Source organism: Nestor notabilis, unplaced genomic scaffold (assembly GCF_000696875.1).
Source record: "Nestor notabilis isolate BGI_N333 unplaced genomic scaffold, ASM69687v1 scaffold6786, whole genome shotgun sequence".
NCBI classification, from domain to species: domain Eukaryota; kingdom Metazoa; phylum Chordata; class Aves; order Psittaciformes; family Psittacidae; genus Nestor; species Nestor notabilis.
In genome coordinates this window covers 141,115-166,855 of record NW_009934155.1, presented here as the reverse complement: position 1 = coordinate 166,855, position 25,741 = coordinate 141,115, and the positions used below count along the sequence as shown (strand labels likewise).

General features: G+C 35.8%; 1 protein-coding gene across 1 annotated transcript in view; it reads left to right on the top strand.

The window, feature by feature from the left end:
• Window positions 1-621: 621 nt before the first annotated feature.
• TTC27 (tetratricopeptide repeat domain 27) overlaps window positions 622-25,741 on the top strand; it is a gene marked incomplete at its 5' end in the record, with an annotated part of 110,557 nt that continues 85,437 nt past the window's right edge. Inside the window, 6 exons of the mRNA XM_010017188.1 lie at window positions 622-751; window positions 8,615-8,755; window positions 11,568-11,670; window positions 14,049-14,213; window positions 17,359-17,495; window positions 21,372-21,484. Of these exons, the coding sequence (XP_010015490.1) occupies window positions 622-751; window positions 8,615-8,755; window positions 11,568-11,670; window positions 14,049-14,213; window positions 17,359-17,495; window positions 21,372-21,484 (789 nt within the window). The remainder of the gene's footprint in view (window positions 752-8,614; window positions 8,756-11,567; window positions 11,671-14,048; window positions 14,214-17,358; window positions 17,496-21,371; window positions 21,485-25,741) is intronic.

Genomic DNA, 25,741 nt, shown 5'->3' with positions numbered 1-25,741 from the left:
CGTGGAGGACTCTTGCATCTTTAAGTCTCTGTTTTCATGGGGTGTGGGGGTGGGGAAAGGACTAGGTTTTACCAGTTCAGCAATGCTCCTTAACATACCAATTTTTCTATCACACCAACACAATTAAAACGTTAACTTTTTGTAGGTAGGAGGCACATTATATATGTGACAGGGACCTTGTTGACATATGACTGATGATAATACAATAACGTTTTAAGTCATTAAGGAATTTTAAAACAAACCAGAAGTTTGTGTAAGTCTCCTAAAAGTCTACATCTTTTAAATGGATGATTAAATTTTTGCCTTGTGCCCTGCCTTGTGCAGACATAGATTATTTGTTTCTGTATGTGCATAAAGAAATAATATCCTAATGATCTTAGATGAGCTTAGTCTTAAATTAGGAAAAATTTGCCATATTTATTTCAGGAGTGAAACAAAGTCTCATAGTTCCATCTTTAAAATATTATGATTTGCTGTATTTTCCTAGTAAGAGAGTGATTTTTTTTTTAATTATTTTTTTTTTAAGGCTGAGGGTTTTTAATTAATACAAGAATTAATCAGATCTTAGCCTTAATTAAAAATGTAATGTGTTGCTAATTGTTTTTCTTATCTATGTTGCAGGCAGAGGCTGATATTTCTACTTGGTGTGGGCAGTTTGCAGCTCTTTGTTCAAAGCAATTGGACCGGGCCTCCAGTTCAGTTAAAGCTTCATGACTTCTTGCCACCTGCATTGTTACAGAAATTCTGTGAGGTATATGTGGATTTCAATCAGCTGTCCTTTTATGATCGCTGCTTTTCACAAATAACTAACACATAGATGTGTCAGAGAAGACATATCTGTGAGGTGCAGTGCTAGATTGCCTTGATTGCTGATCCTTCTGGCTGCTATTGCAAGCATCTTTAGCTGTATTGGTTTTACAAGCAGGGTCCTAGAAGTAGTTGTTCTGTTTCTCTACTTAAGATATTTTCCGTTGGAGGTGTTTTGGATGGGGAAGATATTTATTATGTGGGAGCATTTACCTGAAGGGCATTTGTAGCCAATAAACTATTTATTTATTTGTTTATTTATGGATGTGTTCTTGACTGGAATCAAAGAAAGATCTTTATAAATGGCTTAGAAATTTTCCATCCTTATGTTAAGGTAGAAGCTGCATATCTTGCAAATAGCAGAATATCTGGCAGATACTAAGAGAACAGTAGATTTGGATGCTCAGTATCCTGTTAGGCTCATGGATTATGTAAAGTGAATTGTAGGAGTATTAGTACAAAAATGCAAACTCAAGTAGAGCTTTTGGAAGAGGAGGGGAATGTAAGATATGAAATTGAGGACTGTCAGTTTTATTTGCTTTGGCACCTTTTTATGTAAATAAGCAACACCATAACTTATTTTAAGTGAGATGTGTCGATTGTTTCTCATGGCAATACCACACTATCTAGTGACTCTCCTGTACCTGTGGTTCAGCACAGCTTCCAGAGCACCAGTTTTTCTCTTGGAATTAAAGCTATGGTAAAATACTGATTACTTCAGTGTGTCAGGGAAGTCTCACTAGTCTCTGCTAGTGCTAAATTTACATGAGTTTATATTTAGAATTTCACTGTGAATAAGGTATGGACCATGAGCAGTGTAAATGCTGTGAACTGTGGAATGAGGGGAAGTTTGAGTATGTGAAAAATTTCACATAAAACCATCAGCTCTGTGTTGCATTATTGTGGTATGTTTTTGCAAGAATGTAATAATTCCTGAAGTCCTACCCTAGGTTGGTTTGCAAAGTTGTATTTCTAAATAACTAATTCAGATACAGTCTCTCTCCCTGTTTTTAAATAAATGTTTATCAGTTTGGTTTATCTTTTAGAGCTAACATGGTGTGTATATGGGCTTAATTTTTGCTCAGTTTTTGATCCTAGAAATTCAAACCTTATGTTCTGGTGACTAGATAAGTAACAATGGAAACCAAGACCGCTAAACCTTCTATTTTAAGGGGAAAGTTAATAATACTATAATATTATTATTAAAAAATATGAACTTTTTTCCATTCTTATAATTTGTTATAATCTTTAAGATTATTGTACTGTAATATTAAAATGTTCTTAAAATCTGTGGGTTCTATTTATGAAAGAACCCTAATATTCTACATTAGTGTATATGCAGAAGCTGAAGTGTAACGAAGAGGCTGCAGCACAAGATGGTAGTCATAGAATTGCTGTCATTGACAGAGTTCACAGACCTGTAAAACACAATGTTCTTAATTTCTATTAACCATCCCATTTATTGTCTGTCTTAATGTAAGGATGAGATACTCTTAAATAATGGAATACATGTTTCCTGTTTAGTTTCTGTGATGTTTCTGCTGTGGCCATAAACGTAATGCATTGGAAGATATTTGTTTATCCAGAGGTGGTATTAGAGAAATAATAGATTGGGAAGAGATTGTAATGGAAAACAGAATTGAGCATACTTGTTTTTTAACGAGTACTGCATCAGATTTCAATATTGCTGCAAGGTTTAGCTATTTATGCATTCAGGAAGAAGTTTACCTTTATTACTGCTATCTATATTATCATCTCTTGAAATGTTAGGGTTTTTTTCTTTTTTTTTTCCCCAGGAGTACTGAACATTTATGTGCTAAAATATAAGATCCATTTTTCTTCTTTATTATATATCTAATTCAAAAGCTTTTGTATGTTTTGAATTATCTGTATGTACTTACTTTTCTTTCTTAGTATATAAATGCTCTGGAAAAATGAACCTAGAATCGTAGAATGGTTTAGTTTGGAAGGGATCTTAAAGATGATCTAGTTCCAACGATACCTTCCACTAGACCAGGTTGCTCAGAGCCCCATCCAGCCTGGCCTTGAACACTTCCAGGATGGGAACATCTTGATAACCTGACATTTTTGTGCTTCCATTAATCCAGCTTTCCTTTCTTGCATACACAGATAATCAGAAGGTGTGTTAAAAATACAGCTCTAGCTTCTTCCATCTCTTGTAATGTTCCATATTCTGTCATAAGACTGATACAATCCCTTCTTAAATAGACCTTTTATTTTTCAGGTTAAAAAATGTATGTTTTCATGTTTCTTTTAGCCTGCTGTAAGTAATGTCAGTACCTTTCAGCCTTACAATGTCTCTGGTTTTGGTTTGTTTTTTTTTTTTTGTTTTTTTTTTCTTTGTTAGGATTATTTTCAAAACTGTTACTCTTATTTTCGGAACATTTTATTGGATTAGTCTTAACTTTGTTTCCAGGCTATGTAACTGACGCCATTTCTATCCTTTGAAAGTTTCACCTCTGGGTCAGTGGCATAGTTTTGTTTCTGCTCCCAGATAACTTCTGAGTGCATCATTAATTTCTTATAAGTGCATTAAGACTGCATAAGACTATAGTTAATTTCAGTGAAGAACAAATAGTGTCTTCTAGATGAGTTGCTGGTAGGGGCCTCTAACAATATGCTTGAGTATGTGTACATTATTTCCCATCCCCCAAATTGATTCCAGCCTTCTCTGTAAATTACAGTTACATTTATGTACTCTATTAGGATTTCTTTTTATGTCCTACAGAACTGGATTGTGCTTTTATCTTTTGAGTCCACATGTGAAAGGAGTTCAGTAACTTCTAGTTGGAAAACCAGCTAGCTTTTTAGTTATTAGGTATCTTCTGGTTACCACACCCATAAAGAGTCTGACTGATACTACCTTGATTTTTTTAGTAAGTGGATTATGTTAAAGGAACATTTGAGATGTACAGGATTTCAGTTAAAATGTATTAACAGTTCTGGTTTTGAAATTGCTGGGTTTAGACTAAAACATTTTTAATATTTCTGGTGTCCTCAACATAAAAAGGACGTGGAGCTGTTGAAGCAAGTCCAGAGGAGGTCACGAGGATGATAAGAGGGCTGGAGCACCTCCTGTATGAAGACAGGCTGAAAAAGTTGGGGCTGTTCAGCCTGGAGAAGAGAAGCTGCGTGGAGACCTCATAGCAGCCTTCCAGTATCTGAAGGGGGCCTACAAGGACTCCTTAGGGACTGTAGCGATAGGACAAGGGGTAATGGGTTTGAACTTAACCAGGGGAAGTTTAGATTAGATCTAAGGAAGAAGTTCTTCACAGTGAGGGTGGTGAGGCACTGGAATGGGTTGCCCAAGGAAGTTGTGAATGCTCCAACCCTGGTGGTGTTCAAGGCCAGGCTGGACAGAGCCTTGGGTGACATGGTCTAGTGTGTGCTGTCCCTGCCCATGGCAGGGGGGTTGGAATTAGATGATCTTAAGGTCCTTCCGAACCCAAACTGTTCTATGATTCTCTAAGTGCTGTGCTTATTGTCAGTGGGATATAGTAATGGGCTCCTTGTATATTAAAGAACTGTCATGGTCTCTTTGCATGTACCATAAAACATAAAGAACTGTTGGAGTTAGTGCATATTTATTCTGCCTTAAGTTCATAGTTTCTGTGTATTAGTTTATACAATTCAACATAGTATTTTCAGTAGATGAACTGGACAAAGCTAATTAAGACCACCAATGACTAAGAATGTTGTGAGGACAAGTTGCTTTAACTGTCCATTATCTGATTTCATATTTACAAATAAGATATATTTGATAACAATGGGAAGCTTCATCTGGAAGAAGATCCCAATATGTTAATTGGTAATACATGTAACTAACTGTTAGGAATCCTCCAAACACATGTATCGGTAGCTCCTGCTGGGCTTTTAGTAACTTCCAGTCTGATTCCAAATAAAGAGTTTTGGAATGCATTTGAATAATGCTTTTTCCTTATACTTGTATTACTGCTTCTTTTGTGCATTATTTGATCCTTTCGCTGGAAGTGACTGAAATATTACCACACTTGCATTGATACCAATAGCCATGTTCATAATTCATATGAAAAATACTGGTAAACTATGTAGTACTACTGTCTCACATTCAAAGTGATTCCTTAGCCTTGTTAATTCAGTCTGTTGGGAATTCCTTTTTCCAGACTTAGATGCTTGGCTTCTATGAGCATAAACTAGCCACAAAGAAGAGCTGAATTTTAGGCTGATTGTGCAGTTTGAGTACCAGTGACCAGCAAGATACAGGCTATGAAGATTTTGCAGATTTCTCCCTCGTGTGGGAATATAAGGATGGATGATACAGGCTGAATGTTGAGGCACAGTCTTGTAAGCAGGGATAATCTGCTAAAGTAGCCTGCAATCTTGCCCTATATTCCCTTGCTATGAATATAGAAAAGAGAGATTTTTAACACAGCCGCTTGGAAAATACTTTCTTCAAAATGGAGCAAAGTAACCCTTGTAGGGAGTATGTACAAGAGTATCATGGCTGAGTACTTCTACCTGTAGCACTCTCAGGGAAGACTTGTGTGTGCTAGTTCACCTTTATTATCTTGAGACTGCAAGTTGTCTCAGCATGGGTTACCTGTTGCTGGTTTGGGTCATGAAACTGGAGATAGCCTCCACTGTAATCTTGTCTCCTTTGCAGAAAGTCAGAGAGAGAAGCAGTTACAAACAAAACCAATTTTTCTGTCCCCTGAAATCTAGAGTAAAGAATGAACTGTGTTCCAAAGGAGCATCTATATTTGCCTGGTAACCTCAGTACATTCTCCATTATTCTGGAAGATACAATAGCTTATCTTTGCCAAATGACGAATTGTTGTGCAGTAGTCTTTGTACTGTTTAAAATCTGAGAAGCTTGGTATGTAAGACCTCCCCCCCACAACTGTTTAATCAAGTCTTCCCAAACCTTTAGTTTGGCTTTTTCTACCTCTCTGTAGGTCTTCACTTACCTTTTTGGATTTAGGGGAAGGATCCCCAAGACTGAGGAAAAAGCTGAAGAAATGTTAGGAAGGCAAGTTCAGAGCAGTTCCTCATACAAAAATAAAAGCATACCAAAATCTCATATGGCTTCTAGTCACTGTTAGCAAGACAAGGGCATGAAGCCCCTAAATTAAAATTCTCATACTCTTTCTCAGAGCTATTGAATGTGAATTGCAGAAGCTTTTTTCTGATTATCATCATTACTCAGATGGTAATCGTTGTGCTGGAAAATACTTTTGAAATAATGTGAAAACTTAAATAGCCAGGAGTACTGTCCAGCTTGCAGCTGATTAAGGGCTTTAGTAGTAACTACCAAACAGTAACTTGACAGTAGCCATTGATTTAGTGTTTGGAAGTTGAATACATGACTAGCTATGTTTCAGAGATTAAAAATTACATATTTAAAAGTGAATTAAACATCATTTGTTCATATTTAGTTGAATGGAACCACCTGCAGATCCAATAGAAACTGAATGATTACTTCAGAGATTTCTCAGCATACGTTCATACAGTAATTGTCTACTGTCTGTTTCTGTGCTTTAAGAAAACTATTCCTCTATAGAATAATTGCATATTTTGATGGCAAGTCTGGTGAAGAATGGTAAGGCTGAACAATCTAACCCAGGTTTACTAGGTCAGGAACATGTTAGCAAGTTTTGGGGTGTGGCCATTTTGAGAGATTTTTGAGCTATAAGAGTTAGCTTCAAAACTTTGAATATTTAAGTGTTTAGGCACAAGGCAGGCTCAAAATTTCTTTTTACTCTCAGTCAATGCTTTAGGGATTTTTATGAACTTGATTCCTAACCTTTCAGCCCCTGAAGCTATAAAAAAGCTTAAGTGTCTAGCTGTTACATGTAGATGTTCTGTCATCTTAAAGTCTATCTTAGGATGGTAGAATCTGTTGTTAGAATTCTGCACTGATAATGTGGTCTTAGAGCAGAAGCTATAAGAGTGAATGCTGGTTTAGGCTCTCTCAGGTAAAAGAAAGGATATATGCTTTCCTCTATGGGATTTGCTTCATGGAAAAGAACGTGGGTTTGTTTAAATAGGGTAGCGGTTCTTTGGCTCTGAGACTTGTTGGCTTATTGTCAAGGCTGTGACATGTCATCATCTCTCCGTCTCCCACCCTCATTACATTCCTTGTAATGTTACATTAGCTGAACTGAGCTTTTTCCAGTGAACTGACTTGAAATCTGAGTTTGAGATTAATTGGTTGCTACAGTGCTTAAACAAGTGTAGATTAGTATAGCAAGGCTGGTTTAGAAAATGGTTCTATAACAAAACTTTTAACTGCTTAGCTTTCCCACTGAGTATTTTAAGTGCTTTCTACGTTGATTATAGGAAGAATCAAAATGGAGCAGACAGGGAAAAAATGTTAAACTGAAAATTATATTAGGTGTCCAATTACACATGTGTGTTTTAAAAATGAATTTTTAGAAGTACTGGATGCTGACTTTCCCTCTCAAGATCAGAGTGGAGATGTTGGTAAGGTTGTTCCGTTCTGAATCAGTAGAGGTGGAAGGGATCTGGTATACTTCCATTTGGCAGTTTCTTTCCTTTATTCTCAAGTGGTTTTTCAGGCCATTGAAACTTTTTTTCTATGGTGGAACTGAAATGACTGCGGTGATGTCATGCAAAATTCCACTGTGACTAAATAAAGTCCCAAGTTATTGTCTGCAAAGGAAAAGTATTTGCAATGTTGATGCAAGATAAATAACTTAACAAACCTAAGCAAATGGGGGCGGGGGGGGGGAAGCCTGCAGACTATTCTTGTTATTGAAAAGTAAACTAGGGGAATAATGTGGATTTCACAGCTTTTGTCTTCAATGTAACCTATTGGTAAAGGTATTGAAAACAGTTTCAAATAACTTAGGAATTACATTATTCATTCAGCTTAAAAAGCTGAAACATGATTCCAATAACTTCTGTCCTGGTTGTGTAGACTGAATAGCAAACTTTCTCAGGCAAGAGAGTTAAATGCAAGCTGTCACTTAACCTTCTCATCTTTCGCTTCCTTTCCCTTTTCTTGCCCCTTTCATACCAACTTTTAGTTTGCAAAGGAAGCCTGTCATATGAGAACCGGGAGTAAACTGTTGAACTGATGTCTCCCTGTTCCTGAAGATAACGCTTTCGTTGCATTGAAAGTGAGAGAATAGTGTCATTTGACAGTCAACACAGAGAGACATTTCTCCTGGAGAGCTATCTCAAGCCCATTAAATGAAAAAATTACTATAGGGAACATCACACAGGAAAGAAGCTAAAGCTGGGAGAGTTTTTATTTTTTTTGGACAGAGGGAAGAATGCCTCTGATATTGCTGCCCTGATGCCACTCTGACAGGAAGCTCCATCTGAGGAATGAAGATAATAGATCTTGACATCACTGGGAGAATACCTAGTGTATTTGAGTGCTGTAGGATTAATTTAACAGATTATTTTATTTCTGTGATTAAACATTGAATGGCATGGATTTACTAGAAACTTTTCTCTGTAGATCATGGGAAGGATATTACTGGAATGTGTTTGGGAATAGTGTTAACTGGACATAGACATTTCAGATGGGAGGAAATCAGAGTCTTTCAGATGATGTTGATATGGTGTGTCAGGACCACAAGAAATAAGGCAGAATTCACCATGACTTGGTAAAAGGTTCAGTCTCCAAGAGATGGCAACCATTTCCCCCCAGTGTTTTCACCAGAATTTTTCCTTAAATATATGAACAGTTACTTTTTCTAATTCTATATTACATGACTTGTTCATAGACTTACTTATGTTTCCTGAACCTAGTACTTTTTTTCCTTTATTCTTTCAGTCAAAAATACTGCATGCAGTTATTCTGAAGATGCTGGTTCTAGATGGTGAATCAGTCTATACCTTGACTTCTCATCCTATTTTGCTGCTCATAGCCAGGATAATCCTTGTGAATTCAAGACACAAGCTTGCATCTCTTCAGGTGAGAAATATGTGACTGATGGTTATGACTGCCAGCTACTCATTAACTGCTTCTCTCATTCTTTGAATCAGTATAATTCTGTTTTGTTTTTCTGTAGCTTTGAGGTTTTTTTTTCCTCTAAGAAACAAGTCAAAAGTGATTACAATTAAACACAAGTATCTTTTTCTTAAGGATAAACTATTTTCTCTGTCTTCCTCAAGAAAGAAGAATGATACCTTCATTACTTGGAAAAATTAGAAAATGTAACAGGAAGCAACTTTGACTCATACTAATGACATTATTTGGGGGAGGAAGGGAGAGGAGAGAGAATGCCCTATGATGCAGCATATGTATAAAAGTGTCCTTTTTAACAAGCTTTGGGATACTTTTAACCATTATTGTATGAGTTCTAAACCATGAGTTCCAGATGGCAAAGAAGTCTACTCTTTTGTTTGTCATTGTCCTCTACCTCTTCTGCAGGCATCCATGTGGAAGCCACCTTAATTCTCCATTGTGCTTGTACATTAAAAACAAGAAGATATGATGAACCTTTCCTTGAGAGGGTTTTATTCTTTACTTCCCATGTAGTTTAGCAGCAGGCTGGTCGGTAGCAGGATTCTGGAACTGGGGGACTTTTAACAGCAGCAAGTTCTTTTTATTGCATTCCAATTGAACAGAATTTGGCTGGAGATCAGGATGCCACATGGTTTCTCTTTATGCTTGGCTGACAACATCCATTCCCAGCTGGGTCTTTGTATGAGTGATGAATTAAACTGTGTGGGAGATGTCGGCTGTGCTGCATTTTGGGAAGCCAAGCTCTTCCTTGTTATTCACAGATGAGTGCTGTTGAATTTCAGCAATTGGGTCAGTCAGGAAGGCAGAAAATGTACCTGGTATAGAGAATTCCCTTGCTGCCTCCCCTCAGACTGACATAATAGGAGGCCATCTTCTACCTAGTAGAGGTTCAATTATTTCGGTTACATCGAGTTTGGATAGTAGCGTAAAAGGAACAACTGATGTAAACTACTTTCATCAACAGCTTAATGTAGCCATTAAAGCTTGCCCTTCTTTCTTGTTTCAATTTGATCCTAATGAAGTTTCTTAATATTTTTGCTTTGTTAGTGCAAATAAATTTAAAATGGTGTGAACTACTCTGAAATATATTACCTAAAGCATTGATAAAGCCCTTTTTTATTACGAAATTGTACATGGAGGATTAAATGCTTAAAAATAATCCAGAAATTAACTTGGCACCCAAAAAGCTACGTTGCTGATAGAGTATTGTACAGAGCTTATCTGGCTTACGTGAAACTTTATAAATGTCTTCTCTCCAATTCTGACATTTCTGAGTGGCAAGCATCAGGCTTCAGGAAATTGTATCATTCAGGTGAATAATCACTTGTGTGGGAAAATGAATACTTCATTATATGAAGCTAAACTGAAGTAATTAGAAACTAATTTAAATTACTTTTAGGCTTCTAAATAAGTGATGAAATGTCAGAATCTGACCTTTTTCACAAAGTCTGTTTTTCATGTGTTTTTACTCTGTTCAGCTTGATATCAAAAGTCATCTTTCATTGCTTTTTGAAATAGAAGCTATTATTCTTTTTGATGGTTCTTTTCTAGCGATGTTAGTCAAAGAGATGTGATTGGTTTAGATGTTTATGCTTGAATACTGTACAGCCCTTAGGTCAGTCTGATGTAAGCATACCTGTACGAAAAGTTCAGAAGATAGGTACCTCTTAGAAGCAGTCAACATCTGTTTCATAGAAAATTACTGGCATGCTAACAATAGTAGATTAACTAGTAATCATTAGAGCCTGTGTAGAGGCATACCCTGTGTTCACAGGTGACCATTTTCTATATAATTTTGAAAATAGACCATTATATTACCAGTTAGGTTTTTCCTGCATTTCCACCTGGTGCAGGTAGAGAGGGATAAAATATGCTGGGGAACTTATGTTTTCTGTACACAACTTTCTATTTCCTGAGCTGTGATTCAGCTCTGTTATAGAACGATTACTTAGTTCAGTAAAGTCTTTACCTATCTGAAGTTTCACATAGAAACATTAATGCTTTAAATTGTGATTGTAAGGTGTTGTCATGGACAGTTCTGGTCCTCTTCCACCTCACTGTCTCCTTTCTACCCCCACCTGAATAAACCAAAAAACAGGACAGGAAAATTGCACAGAAGGATAACACTGGAGGATCAGAAATACAGAATGGCTTCTATACAAAATTAACTAAATAGTCTAGGACTCTTCAGGCTGGAAAGATTACTGACGAGTGAAATCATGGCTGTCTGTTAAAATCACGAAAGTGACAAAAGAAGATAAGTAAGAAACAGCTTTTTTTTTGTGTGTGTGCATGTCTTTTTCTGTTACAAGAATTAGGAGGTGTGAAATCAAAGTAACAAGTGACTACTCCAGAATAAGCACACATGTGTTCCTTTTATCTTCTGTTTGCAGAGTTTCTTAACAGATTGTGGTCCTAAAGATTTGCAGGGTTCAAAGATCAGCTAGAGAAATTAAGAGGAAAAGCCCATCAAACTCTCAGAGTATTGTAGAGCTGCTTGAATATGTTCATCTTTAAGCTAGGTTAGTGTTGATTTTTTGTGTAAATCAGAGATTTTGGATGGTTTAGTATGTTTTAGAAATTAGAAATGAATACGTTACAAAATCTGTATTTTAAAGCCACTTATCCTTTTGCCTGTTTTTTTGTTCTGTTTTTGTTGTTGTGTTGGTTTTGGTTTTTGTTTGTTTTTCTTTTTAAAGATACTTGTAAACTTGAAATATACCTGTCATTTACTTGAAATATCCATATTTTATTTCAGACAATATCTTGGTGGACTCTAAGGTGTGTGAATATTCACCAGCAGTTGTTAGAGGAGAGATCACCTGAGTTATTTACTCTTGCCCAGACCTGCATAAAACAAGGTATGTTCCCAATTACTCAGTTTATTGGCCTACAGAATCAATCCTAAGGTATCATGGGGGAGGGGAATTTGTAGGCACAACTGTCAACATGATGCTTATCAGATGCTTATGCAACTACAGAGAGTAGAGAGGGAACAGTATTCACTTCAGTTGACATGGACTTGTATGGCACATGCTGTTTTCCAGCCTCTAAGATGAAAACTGGAACATGTTACTGTAGACAAAGGTTTTCTTCTCCCATGCTTAACACTACTAACTTGTCACAAGGTCACTTGAAGCCATTCTGTACAGTTTTCAGTCCTTATTTAACTGACCTTATTTAGGTTTTATAAGGGCATGTAGTTCTTCTATATCTTCGTGGGGCAGATAAACCTTTTTCCTGTTCTCTATCGTAACCTCTTAAGATTTATTACTTCTCTGCGTTATACGTAGAGAAAATAGACAACATTAAATGGTATAATATATGTGTTTACAAAAACATAATGTAGAAAGTTAAAATGTCAAATGTAATTATATCACATGGGTTTTTTTCTAAGAAGCATAAGCTCTTACATAGACTGTTGATATAATTTCCTACAGCAACTGAAGAGGCAAGCCGCTTATAAACATTTGCCCCTTGCCAATTAGTTAGCTAAAGATTCCTCATTTCATTTAACAAACCTGAAATTTCCAGCCAATTCCATAGAAGAAATTTTCTATTGCATTTAGAGATGAGTTGTCACATATATTTTGATGAAGGTGGCAATGTTAAATGCCAAAGCTTCAAGACTACCCTCTCCTATTATTCTTAATGTAGTTGGGTTTTTTATGATTTGCGACAAACGTAGGCTCCGTAGATGTCCAGCATCAAAGATATTTAGATGTCCAGCATCAAAGATATTTAGATGTCCAGCATCAAAGATATTTAGATGCCAATGGTTTTGCAGTTCTATTTGAGTACGGCAGTTCTTGTTTGACAGAATAGTTTTGTTATATTATCTCTGGAGAATGTAGACCACATGAAAGCACTTTTGGGTTCTGTTAGCTAGATAAAATACCAGAGAAATTTGGAGCGCATTTATGTGACTGTTACTTTTTCTTTGAAAAACATGAAACCAAACTGAAAGAAAAGTAGTCATTAATTTAAATTCATTGACTAGCTGATACTGGCTAGAGATACAGTAGTTTGTGCAGCCCTGAGCTTTGTGGAGGATGCTGCTGCATATGCACAGATACTAAATAGATGCTAAGATGTCTGTTTTCAGTGACCTGTTTTGAGACTCCTGAATATGGCTTTCCATGAAGATGATGTGAAGTACACTTGAATCTGTGGTTAATTTACTTTCAAATTAAAGCCATCTGGTATTTCAAATCAGTACCTTCATATTCCATAAAACAAATACTCAGTAAATGTTTTACATAGTCTTTGATTAGTGCTTGAAAATGCCTCATAAAAAACCTCTTTATTTTTTCTGCATGTAAATTGAATTTTTGAGAAACCATCAGAGTGCCATTGTGTATGTATAGAGTGTGAAAAGCAGGTAAAGATGGCAGATGTCCCAAATAATTTATTGATTTTTTTTTCCTGCCCCTCTCCCTCTCCCTCTTACAAAAAACAGAGCTTTTGTTAGAACAGCAGATATTTTATGATTCTTAATATGGGCATTATTCTGTTTTATGAAAAGAGGATGTGTTCAATGGTAAGTATGGGCAAAAGCATTAAAACCTGAGATCGTTCCTTTGTGAAGAGGATACATTACTTAAATATAAGGTTAACATTCAGCTAACTTCCATAGTTTTGAAGTTCTATGTTTGAAATATGCTTTTGGTTAAAAGCAGGGATTAAATTGCACAGACATTGTTTTTTAAATAGTTGTAGTCTCTTGAAGGGGTTATTTAGAGGATTAAGTTGTAACTGCTGTATTCTGTATCCTGCTTTAGTTGAAAACCATTGCAGTAATGTTTTTAAATTACCAATTTGCTTTTATTAAACAAAATCTCTAAATTCATACTTTGGAAAAAGTTAAGTTACTAGGTGGGGTTTATTCATGAAAATCCTTATTTATGGAACTAAAAAAGTTGTGTAAAAATATGTTCAGACTTACCAGCTTTCTATATTAATTGAAAGATCTTGAGGATTCACAAGTACTCAAAAAAAAAAAGTGAAGATTAAACTTTTGTTTGTTCTAGTAGTAATCCTCAGATGTGAAACTTGAAAAATGCTTATAATAGTGCGTATCTTTTGTACACTGACTGGATTTTTGAATGTGTGGAGGTGTAAAGAACAATAGGTCTACTCGAAGCATAACAGACTATTTCTCCTGGCGTTTTAAATGTATTTTTAAAATTTCATTCTTCTGGACTGCATCCTGATAGCATTTCTGTTTCTTAATTTGCAGTGACAGAAGCAGAAACTTTGTTCACAGGCGGTGAAAGCTGGCACTTAGCAGTTCAGTTCCGTCTTGAGTGTGCCTATACATTTTTGTATTACTATGAGTATAAAAAAGCTAAACAGTGTTTCAATATGGCTAAAGACATAACGAAACTGCAGATTAATCTCACAGGTAAGATTTTGCTTGTACAGTCTTTGAGGATGGTTGGTTGGACCAAACTAACATGATTTATTGGGAGTTTTTTACATATTCAAGTAAAAAAGAACTATATTTTGAAAAATCTTGACTTTTAGCAGGCTGGATTTATTTGTCTTCTGAGAATGATCATTACTTGGAAAAGGGAAGAGAAATATACTCTCTAATTACAGTATCATCCCCAATATGGATGTCTGAGCAGCTATGATATTGCAATCTTTCCTTTTTGTGTTTCGTATCAAATTCTAGGTGTATTTATCTCTGTTATGGGAATCCTGAACTAGCTGATATCATGGTGAATAATTTGTTTGTAGACACTTAAGAAGTCTGCATGGTGATTTGATGCAGTCTTTGACTTTTTATGCCACTAGCCTAGATCTAGTCCATGTAAATAGCATTTAAAAGTCTCTTCAAGGACTGTTATTATCACAGGAAGTAAGTAGAAAAGTCAAATTTCTGATTAACAGTAGTATCAAGGATTTGATCGTTATAGACACTCTAGGTTCTGAAAGGATAATTATATTCTTTGGAGTCAGGCAGATCAAGTTGCTACACTTGGAACTTCATTTAAAATTACATGTATAGATGTGGGACTGTTAGGTCTAGCTAGTCCTGCTAGGTGATTAAAATGATGTAAACTACACACCTTTTCTGTGTGAGAATTTTTGGTTGTACCTCAGTAAAAATGCAGAACTGCTATGTAGGGTTTTTTTTCTATGGACTTGTAGAACTCCGGAACTGAAACTTGCAGCCTCCTTACCTATTACACCACTGTGTCACAAGGCAGCACTTCTTTTATATTTAGATTGGAGCTGCAGCTACCCCTGCTTATATCCTGAGTCAGTTCAGTATTTTAATTAAAAAAACCATACAAACAAAAAAACCACAGACACAAAATAAAAAATAAAAAACCAAACCAAAAGATTTTTTGCCATGTGTGGCACGTACTGCAAACTTGGTATTATGAAGTAGTTTTGTTTGAAATGAACCTAAAGTTTTCATGTTTGGGGTTTTTTTTGTTTTTTTTTTTGTTTTTTTTTTAAATTTATTTTTATTGAAAACATTAGTGCCTGTGAGGATACTCAAGCTATAAAAATTTAATGAACCAACACCAAGTAATATCAAGGGGGAAGGTGGCTATTTATGGATATTCCTCAACTTACAGCTACGTGCTGGATTTTTTTTTTCCCTTTAAAGGCAATCTTTAGGTTTTGGGTAAATAATTTCCTTAAATCTAGGAAAATACCCTCCTGTTTGGAAGGGGAGGGAAAAGAAGTTTGGATGCACTGGAATTATTTGTATTTTTTCATTACTTTACCAAGAGGTTATGCTAGTCCCAGAGAGAGTTTGTGGTGTTACAGACTCTTGGAAAAATGTTGTGAAACTCCTAAAAGTTCTGTGGTTTATCTCCTTAAATCTTTCAGAAGAGTTATGAAGGATGCCTAACCTGAAGGCAAATGAACTGAGCTGAACATGTGGGAATTGTTTGCATTCTAGACAAACTCATTTGACATGCATGTTTGGGCTAAATGGAAAGAATGTTACATCATCAGAAAAGACTTTGCTTTAATGTAAAAATTGAATCTCTAGGAAGGACATTTTTAAGGCTTTTGGAAGGAATTTCCTTTTTAGGAAAGGATCTTTAAGGGGTTTTTATTCTTTAATGGTTGCAGTCCTTATGAGTTGAATATTTTATTACGACATGGAAATGTTTGCTGTTCTTAAAGAGAGAATTTAGAATCAGTATTTTCCAAAGTTTTTCTAGAAATGTGTGAAAAAATGGTACTTGTTTTGGCTTCTGTTCTTTTTAAAGTCCCTTGAATCCAGGTCTGTGCTGTATTCATTTATTAAAAAGCATCTTTAGGTCCCTCACAATAAGTCACAACCATTGCTAACTCCACAAAGCAATTTCAAGTAAAAGAGAAGTCTGGTCCTTCTTGCATATAAATTTACTAAGATGAAGAATGGTAATCCAAAATAAATTTAAGATCAACAGATCTGGAGGATTAATAATGCTGAACTCTGAAATCTGCATATTGTCTGTTTTTGGTTTTCATGCCCAGCAATGCATCCCTGGGAATATTTAGTATGGAACAGAAAGTATGGTGGTATAAAGCAAGCAAATTTTTCCCCTAGCTTCAACGCACGATGTATATTTTCCAAATAAAAATTATTGCTTTGTCCCTGTAATAACAATGAATTCTTTGCTTAAAAAAATGGAATGGGAGGTGTATGCAGCTTAGCATAAACAAGTCACAGTTTCTGGGTGGTAGCAAGTAAATGTATTATTAATCAGCATAACTTTGCAAGTGTGTTATTCAGCTGTTTAAGCAGTAAGACATAATAGGAAGTGAATTACAGTTTAATGATTTTCAAGTGTTACTAAAATTGAGAATTGAGTGCTACCACATATAATTAGTATAAATCATTATCTTTCTCTGCATGTTCTCTGCAGTGTGCCTTGTTATTTTAAGGTGGTATTTTTAGAATCTTTTCTTCATAAACTCTTAACACAGGGCTCACCCATTAAATGGGTAATTGGCAGAAAAGGAGAAATCAGTTTATTTCTGTTTTCCTTACTGCTATGTTTCCATCTCCAGAAAGATAAGGGGTAACTGCTATTTCAGTACCTATGCTAGGTAATTCGTAGTGACAATAGCCTCATCCTCAGGCTTTTGTCACATGAGCAGTCAATCATCTTTACCTCAAAGATTTTGTCCTGGAAGTGGATCAGCATTCAGTCCTCTGTTTCTTGTTACTTGGCTTTCACATTATTATGACACAATACTCAATAAAAAGCAAGCAAACCTCCAAATTTTAAGTAATTTTTAAGTCCATTTTGGCTCTGGTTAGGATTCTGTTAAGTTACCATCTTTTGCAAGACCTACCTAGCTGCGTTTCTATGTTTGTAATACGTGTTTGTTTGTATGTCATAGCCAGCAGTGAGATCACATGTAGTTAGCTGCGAAGAGATCAAACAGATTTAAACCACTACTAAATTTCATAGGCTAATTCTTAATGTGTTTCTCTATTTTGCTTTATTGTGAGCAACTTTCTAGTACTTGATGGGGTTACTGGTTCTTAGTGTTTGTTAATATAAACTTACATTGATTTTCTGTAGGTGCTTTGGGGAAGAGAACACGATTTCAGGAAAAATATGTTGCACAGCTTATTTTGGATGTCCAAAGAACAGATGAATTCCTCCTTCCTCACAGTGAACTGAGTCCAGCTCCAACACCTCTAGAAAACTTAACAATAGTATGTGTTTGAGAAGAATTGTATTCATTCTTAAAATGACAATGTTCTGAAGCTTTTTTTGAGTATCTTCATATGAAAAGGGCATGGTGCCTAGGACCAACTTAGTTATGATTTCTGAAAGCTTTTGGAAAAAGTGTGGGACAGATGTCTGCCTAATATTAAAGGACATGGGGTAAAACAATGTATGTCTGACTGCAAGACAGATGTGGCTGCTCAGCTAAAAGCATGTTTGCAAATATGATCTTCCACAGTTTATGTATTATAGTGAGTAAGTGATGGAGTTAGGAAAACACGTGAGAGACAGGTTTTCAAAATAGCCTGCAGGGCATCACAGAAGAGCATGGATTCCTAAGGACTGACGGACGTGTTTAGTGACAGTGTGAAGATAGGAAATTGGTCTAGGTATTCCTACTGGCATGAATTACATGACTTGGCCCAACTGATCTTCAGGCTGTGCCTGATGACTTCAATAGTAAATGGCTCAACAACCACTGAATTGTTTTGGAATGGCATTTTTCCTTCATGAGGAGAAGTTCTGGTCAGGATTTGAAGTTATTTGAACTTGCTAAAGAATCCAGAGATAAATTGAGGCACTATGGTCCAAGACTTACTCTTTAGATTGGAAAGCCTTTATAAAAAATGGTTATGCCTTGATAGACGTCCAGGTCAAGCAAAAAAATTGACAGTACTTCTGTGTTCCTACATTGAATGCACAAATATCTTAGGAGACCACCCTAGCTATCTTTTTTTTTTTTTTTTTTTTTGGTTGTCCATTAGTATGTCCTTAGTGTTGTATTTGATTTGATGAAAAGAGATTGACTGCATGTATGTCAAAACTTGTGCTTAGAACTATGTATAGCAACCTATTTAAGGATGGTGAGAGCTTGGGTGAGGCCACTTGGTGAGTGTCAGACTTAGTTACAGACCTACCTTACTTAGTACAACTCACCTAGAAGTAAATCATAGAATCATTTAGGTTGGAAAAGACCTTTAAGATGGTAGGATGCATTGTTTGGAGAGTCCCTCACTGAGATATTGTATAACTCTTTTATCCAGTTATTTGCAACTTTCTGAAGGATTGTCTTTGTACAAGACAAATATATAAGGACTTCGTATAAGACAAATCTATAAGGATTTTAGTTGGGTATAAAATGATGACAACACTGTTTTAGGCTGTAGGTATAAACTGGAATGTAATATATTGTCCTTGCTAATAAAATACTCTATTAGTGAGTCCTCTTAATGGAAAGACCCAAAGCTGCTGAAGTTAATTTAGCAGGGTGTTTGAGAAGGAAGATGAGGATATTTAGAACCTTTAAAAATTAGTAGTGCTTATGTTATCCATGCCTTCCTACTAAGATTTTGGAGAATGTATCTTCAAAATGATGCTAGAGAAAGTAAGCATATCTACTCTTTCTGAAAAGTAAAAACATGATGCTAGAAAGGGCTTGAGAGGTTTTGGCTACATGGAGGGAGTTAAATTTTGTGCAAGTCTGAGTGACTGTGTCATAATTCTCTCATAAGTTACTCAGGCTGTGTATTAAGGAAAGTTAGGCTTTCTGTTCCCACAGTCTGCATCTGGGGGGGGAAAAAAGAAGAACCTTTTATTTCTGCATTTTGTGTGTCAGAAATTCTAGAAAATGCTAGTAGAACAATGCACAGCTTTAAAGAAAACCTGAGCTTTTTCAAGTTCAGATATTTTATTAACACTGTGTGTGAGTATTCTGTCACAGGCATTAGAGCAGGCTTGACTAAGTAGACTTTCTGATTCATGTGTTTGTTGAATTACCAGTTAAAGGTTTTGATTATCCCACCACCACCACCTTTTCCCAGCATGTCTTTATGGATAATGTAGTATCAAAGTACAACTTGTTTAGTGTTAACTGACAATTATGACTGATCCTTTGAGGACCACACAGTGAGTCCTAGTGTTTCTTTTGCTAGGTCTGGTCTCAAATTTGTAAGCCTTGAGTGTATCTTGAGCTATTTTAGCTGAAAATTGGAGTTAATGCTATTTTCCATCTGCCAAAAACTACCAACATCATTGCATCTCTAAGTTTAGGGCAGGTGTTTGTTCTGTCTTGTATAATTTAAAAAGACTATTTATGGCAAATGCATAAAAGCAAAGTCTTGAGAGGTGCTGAGAATCTGCACAGAATTAACATACACGAATGGAAAGGTAAAAGGCCTGTAATCATGCTGCAAATTTATTATAGGGAAATCTTCTTCCCCTGGCCAGTGTTCTTATTTTACATCTGCCATTTGCAGATAAAGGAAAATACTCTTACTTGTCTAAAGATAGGAATTGTCCTGGATGAGTGAGAAAATTTCCTAAGAGAATAATAAACTCTGCCAGGATGTATAAAGGCCAAAGTGAGACTGGTCACACTTAATCTTCATCTCCTGTTTTGGAGTGCTTACTTCTATGGTCTTAAAGTTCTCCCCCTATTATTTTTCAGTAAGATGACTGAACAAGCTATTTTGCAATTAAGAGGTCAGTAATTTAATTCCATTAAAAACACAACCAAAATAGCAATGGGACTGATTATTGGACTAGTAGCTGGGCTGATTTCTGGTCAAGTACTTCTTGCTTCCCCCTAGTGCTGAGCAATTATGTTATCCCAGATAGCACTAGAAGGAAAGCTATTTGCATTTAAAAATATTTGAGGCTGCAAATTGAAAGCTTTGCTCACAAGTCAGTTCCTCTGAAAGGAAAACTTCAGGCTTGAGGTGATGCATAAGGACTCCTGTATGAAGTGGCACCTTAAAATAGTTTGATTAGCTCTAAAAAATTCAGAGCTGATTTTATGTCTTGGGGGAATAAGGAATTTATTTTTAAACCTAGGAATGGAAATCAGGCTTTAAAACTGTAGCATACAGTTGCAGTACAGTTTGGCTGATCAATATTCATAGTGATGTTAAAGCAATTAGTACTGTTTATACAGGCTAGATTTTGAAGATTATGTAGGCCAGAAGCTGGAAATTTTTTTCCTAATTGCATTATATTAAATTGTAACTTAGGTTTCATATAGTGGAGTGGTATCATTATGATAGCATAGTACTGTAAAATAGTTTCCATCTGGAACTGGTAGATAATTCTTACGTATGCTAATGTTAGAAAAGAAAATTATGGTATTAAATATGCCTCTAAGAGTGGGAATGTCTTCATTATCCCCTTAAAACAAATTTATTTTCTTCATATTCTTCGGCAATTCACAGTTTAGGTTCAGTTATATAGTGATAAAATACTAGTTATGAATGCAGATAACCCACTTCAAAGCATTCCTATTTGCTTTTTGTTCTACCATGGACCCTTATTTTCACCTTGCAAATGATAGGTGCTTGCTGGAAATAGCTACTAGTAGGACATTGAAAGGAATTTAATAGGAAGTTTTAAAAACTATTAAAATAATCCATTTTCTGTTTTTAATAGATTATAAAAAATACTACTGGTAACTAAAAGCTAGGAGTACAATAGTGGGTTTAAGGACTGGGTTTTTTTTTTAAATATGTATAAAATAGAGGACAACATTGTTGGCAACACTGTGAGCAACAATTTGAAAAGGAAAATCTTCTTCAGCCTTTAAGTAAAAAAAATCAAGATTCAGGTAATCTCAAAGTTCCTCTGAATGCTGTTCTTCCTGCATGACAACAAGTATATTTGTAGTGGAAGTGGTTTGGATGATACTTCATTCTACTGGCTTAGTTAGTTATTCTACCACAGTCATAGAATGGTAAATTTCCATTGTGTCTCTTTCTGATGTTGGTATCATCCATTTCAAACAAGTTACTTTTTTTTCTCTTTTCATATTTTGAAGGCATAAATTTCTCTGTAACTGTTTCTATTTATTTTAAAATATTTTTTCTCTTCCATAGAATTATGATTTAAATGATGATACGTTGCTTAATGAGATAAAATTAGCAGATGCTGATCAGTACCAAGTACCAGATTTGTGTGCAGAAGAGCTTGCTGTAATTCTTGGAATATGGTAAGTTCGTTCACAGTTACTCAAAAAACCCCAAAAACTGAATGAATCATTGTGATAATGAAGTGGCGAGTTGATGGGACTTTTTTCCCTTCCTAATTATATAGTCTGGCTAAACCAGTGAAAGACTTGCATTGTATGTGGGCAGAATTTTCCGTTATCTCAGAGTGAACTTAGTGTCCAGTTAAGAATTTCAGCAATGTTTCAGTAGTTGCTGTATTGCTCTTTTATCCTGGAAAAGCTTCTTGTTCTTCGTGCCTCAGATTAATCATTTCAAATGTCAGGTGGCATTACCTGCCTATGGTGATTTGGTAAATTTTGAAAACATATTTCAAAGTCTGCAATTGTCAGTTTCCTATGAGGATCAACCATGTCTTTCAAGAAAAACACTGCCTTGCTATTCAATGCAAAAAGAATACATGTATAAGTTAAAGTGTCCATTACTATGTACAAGCTATAGTACAAAATCCTTTTGCAAAACCACCAATGTGGTTTTGCACTTATGTCTTCTTTTTTGCCTGTTTTTTCAGAAATGATGTGCTACATGGCTTTTAGAAAAGGCACAGAAGAGCAAAAAGCAGCTTGAGACTTGAGGATCATTAGCTGTCTGCTAATGAATATTCTTATTTTCTAATTGAGAAATACTTTCTTCTGAGACGTAGTGGTCATCTAGCCAATGACAGTTATCACACAATTTTTTGTGTGATTTATTTCAGAAGTATTACTATGTCGAAGTAAAAATGATGACTTGGATGCAGTATTCATCAGTGATACCTCTCAAGTCACTTCTCTGATCTGTGAGTTGCAAAATAATGGAATCACAGTACTGCTGAAATATGCCCAAGCCAGAAGGCAGCAGGGAGCTGAACAGTGTGTGAATCCTAGTTACCAAGTCTCAGACCAGCCTTTCCTCTGCAAAGGCACATGGATGTTGTAAGGTCTTTGGTGTAACAGCAGTGAAAGGCTATTGAGCCAATTCAGTGGCATAAGCTAACAACCCAGCATTTGGCAGTAGTTCTTCTGTGGTGTGGGACTTTTTGCTTGTTCTGCAGCACGTTACAGTATTTCTCTACCCCTCCTCTTCCAGCTTGCCAAAATTTTCAGTTGTTTTCCCCTTCTTGTCCCATAAAGTGCAGTGGAAGTCATTAGTGGAAAGAAGATTGTTTCCTTTCATGTGCCCATTTCTCAGACTGCAGCTTTTTGAAAGGCCCAACACCTGCTTGGCTATATAGTTGAAGTCAAATGTCCGTGGTTTCAGTTATGCATTTTAACCATTCAGCCATCCACTGTGATCAGGAATTCATGAGTGGAATATGAACTGTGGCTTCATATTTTCATTTCCTAAGACTTAAACTTGTCTTCTTTTCAAGGCCACACGTAGATCCAGTTTGAGGACAAAGGTGAGAGCAGTGGGTTGACGTGCATTCTCGACCCAGTCACTTTTGGTCTTTTACACTGATTCAAGTCAAGACCTTCCCCTTCTTGCAAACCATTTTCACATACATTTAATTTTTTAACACAGTATTGCCTTATATTCAGAATGTGTTATCCCTCCTTCCTCCATCCTTCTGAAGGAAATTTCATCTATTCGTCTCTTTCTGAAAGGGTAGAATTTGAATTTTACATTGACTTGGCTGCGCAGTAGGTTTCTTCACAGTATGTCACTTTGAAACCACGACTGTCGTGCTCTGAATAGTGGCTAGAAACTATTTTGACTCCCAGCTGTGTGTACATTATAATTAATCCAAGTGGTATATAGGTTTGGCAGGACTTAAGGCAAGAAGCTCATTAAAGAAACTAAAAACAACCAACAAAAGTTTTCAGTGTTGCTTCCCCGCAGGAATGGTAAATGCCATTCAGTGGGCGGGACAGTGTTAAGCACCTGAAACTATTTCAGTCATAGGTGGAAACAAGATTTGATATCCAGCCATGTTGCAGAAATGCTATGAGAACGTCAGTTTTCAGAACTGTTCTTTTGAGGATATTTAGGATATAAACCTTGTGACTGAGTGGAGTTTAGGCTTGAATTGCTGGCTGTATGCTTGGTTATTGGCATATCAGTTTGCAAGGAAGCATGTACATGTTAAAGCGTTTAGTGTTGGCTTTTAAACAAAACATACTTCTCAAACCTAAGCTATAGCAAATTCCTTGGTTATCTTTTATACTTGAGAACTTCAGTTCTATAGAGTAAATAATTCATTTCATAATAACTTGGCTTTAGAATTCCTTTAACAGGAATTTCCAAAGCAGTTGTAACTAGACTTTGCTTTAGGTCTAGCATCACTTCGATGGCATCTGTTGTTGATTGCCATTGTCAGCAGTGGATGTTTTTTCTAATGCAAATAAACTTTTAAGAGACTGACCTGGTTTGTTGAAGAAAGGCAGCCTGCAGGTAAAGAAAAGGAGTAAATGTGAGAAAATTTTTTTCCTATATACTTCACTGTGTTTGCTAGTATTTTACAACAAATGTTACAAAAGTACCCCTTAATTCAACTGGTATATTTGTAGCTAAAAAATGTTAAGTCAATCAGTAGCATGCAGAAATGTTTGCGGATAGCAGAACAGACTGAAAATTGTTACAGTTTTTGGAAGACAGTTACAGTTACATAGGACCTGATGGAATTACCTGAATACACATCATGTTTCTGTTTGTGAAGTAAGCTTAGTTTCAAGTTGGTTACAATGATTAAGTGGCTAAGCAAAGTACTATTACAGTATCAATGTAATTTCATCTCCTCTTCATCAGTAACATTTTAAGAGGATATAAAATATCGTATACCAACTGTCTTTACAAAAATTCAAGCAGTATTTCGTGAAGCATGTTTAACCCAGCTTGGAAATAGCATGCATGAGCTTGAATCAGTCAGATTTTTTTTTTTTTTTTAGACCTCTCTCTGTTATCCTCATGTAAGGGAAGAACAATTTGTTTGTCAGTAATCTGTTTATATAAAAAAGTAGCAGTGTAAGCCATAGCCAGCCCAGTTCTCTGTGGCATCAGTAATTTGGGGCAGTTTCCTTTAGAGTGTTTAGCTATTCTATTTCTTTTTCCAAGTTCTGGACAGTCTGTGGAACTAAATCTAAAAGAAAATATTTGCCTCTTATGATAATGAAACTGTAGCTAAAACAAAGTGTGTGTGTGGGAAACCACCTCAAGTCTGCCTTGTTTACACAAAGGTTTCCTATTCCATCAAATACAGATTTTGTAGTATGTCTGTAAGAAGAATGTTGTCTAAAGGTGTCTTCAGATCATCTCATTGCAGGAATAATGCAACCTAAAGGAAATACTAGAAACTACTATGAGTGCCGGAGCATCACTTAGCTAGGACTTTCTTTGATATTTTAGATTAAAATAACTAGTCATGATAGTATAAAATTTATTTTACAGTCAAGCCTTAAGACTGTGGCCAGAACTTTATCTAGAGCTTTGAACCAAACTTTCAGAGGCAGATGGAAAAAAGTATTAAAGTTCCAATATAAAAATAAAATACAAGAATGAGCCAATGTATGATTTTAAATAAATGTGTTAATATTGTATAGATGCCAGAATGCTGGGAAACTGAGAGGGGAGTCTGTTTCCCTTGTCACTTACAAATAGCCCAAAGTAGATGGCTGTTAGAATAGACAACAGCAGCTCTGTGTCAGCAGCTTGGTAAAAAATCCCTTCTCATCACTTGATTCACCATTTTTTTAACAAGGGGAAGCTTTTTGAAGTTGTAAGAAAGCAAAGAGAAATGTCCAGTGGCTGGTTATTTCTTAATCTTTTGCTGTTCTTCAAGAATCAAATCAGATCAAAATAGTGTGTTATACTGGAGGTACCTCAGCTTAGTCACAGACTACGCACCAGTTTTCAGCTGGTAAGGAAAGCATCAGGGAGCATAACTTTTATTTTGCAGTAATTTATTTTGCATTCGATAACAATATAGTATACAGTTTACACAGCGAGTTGTAGAAGCATCCATGAAACAGCTGCATAAGCACTAAATAACATTGGGACTAAAGGCTTTTAGTAGAATTACTAAATATGAGTTTTTGAATCAGTTGAGTAATTAGAAAAATAAAATCCCGATATACATTTTGGGAAACTTGAGTAGGTGAAACAGGAAAATATTTAGCTACTTGAAATTTGAGAATCTGATCTTAGCTTTCTGTTCCCTAGTCGATGGAGGAACCAGTACCTGCGGAGTGTGATTTATTTCACTTTAGGCACTTATTTTACAATGGGTTGGATCACTCCCTACATTTTTCTGTATTTTGCATGGA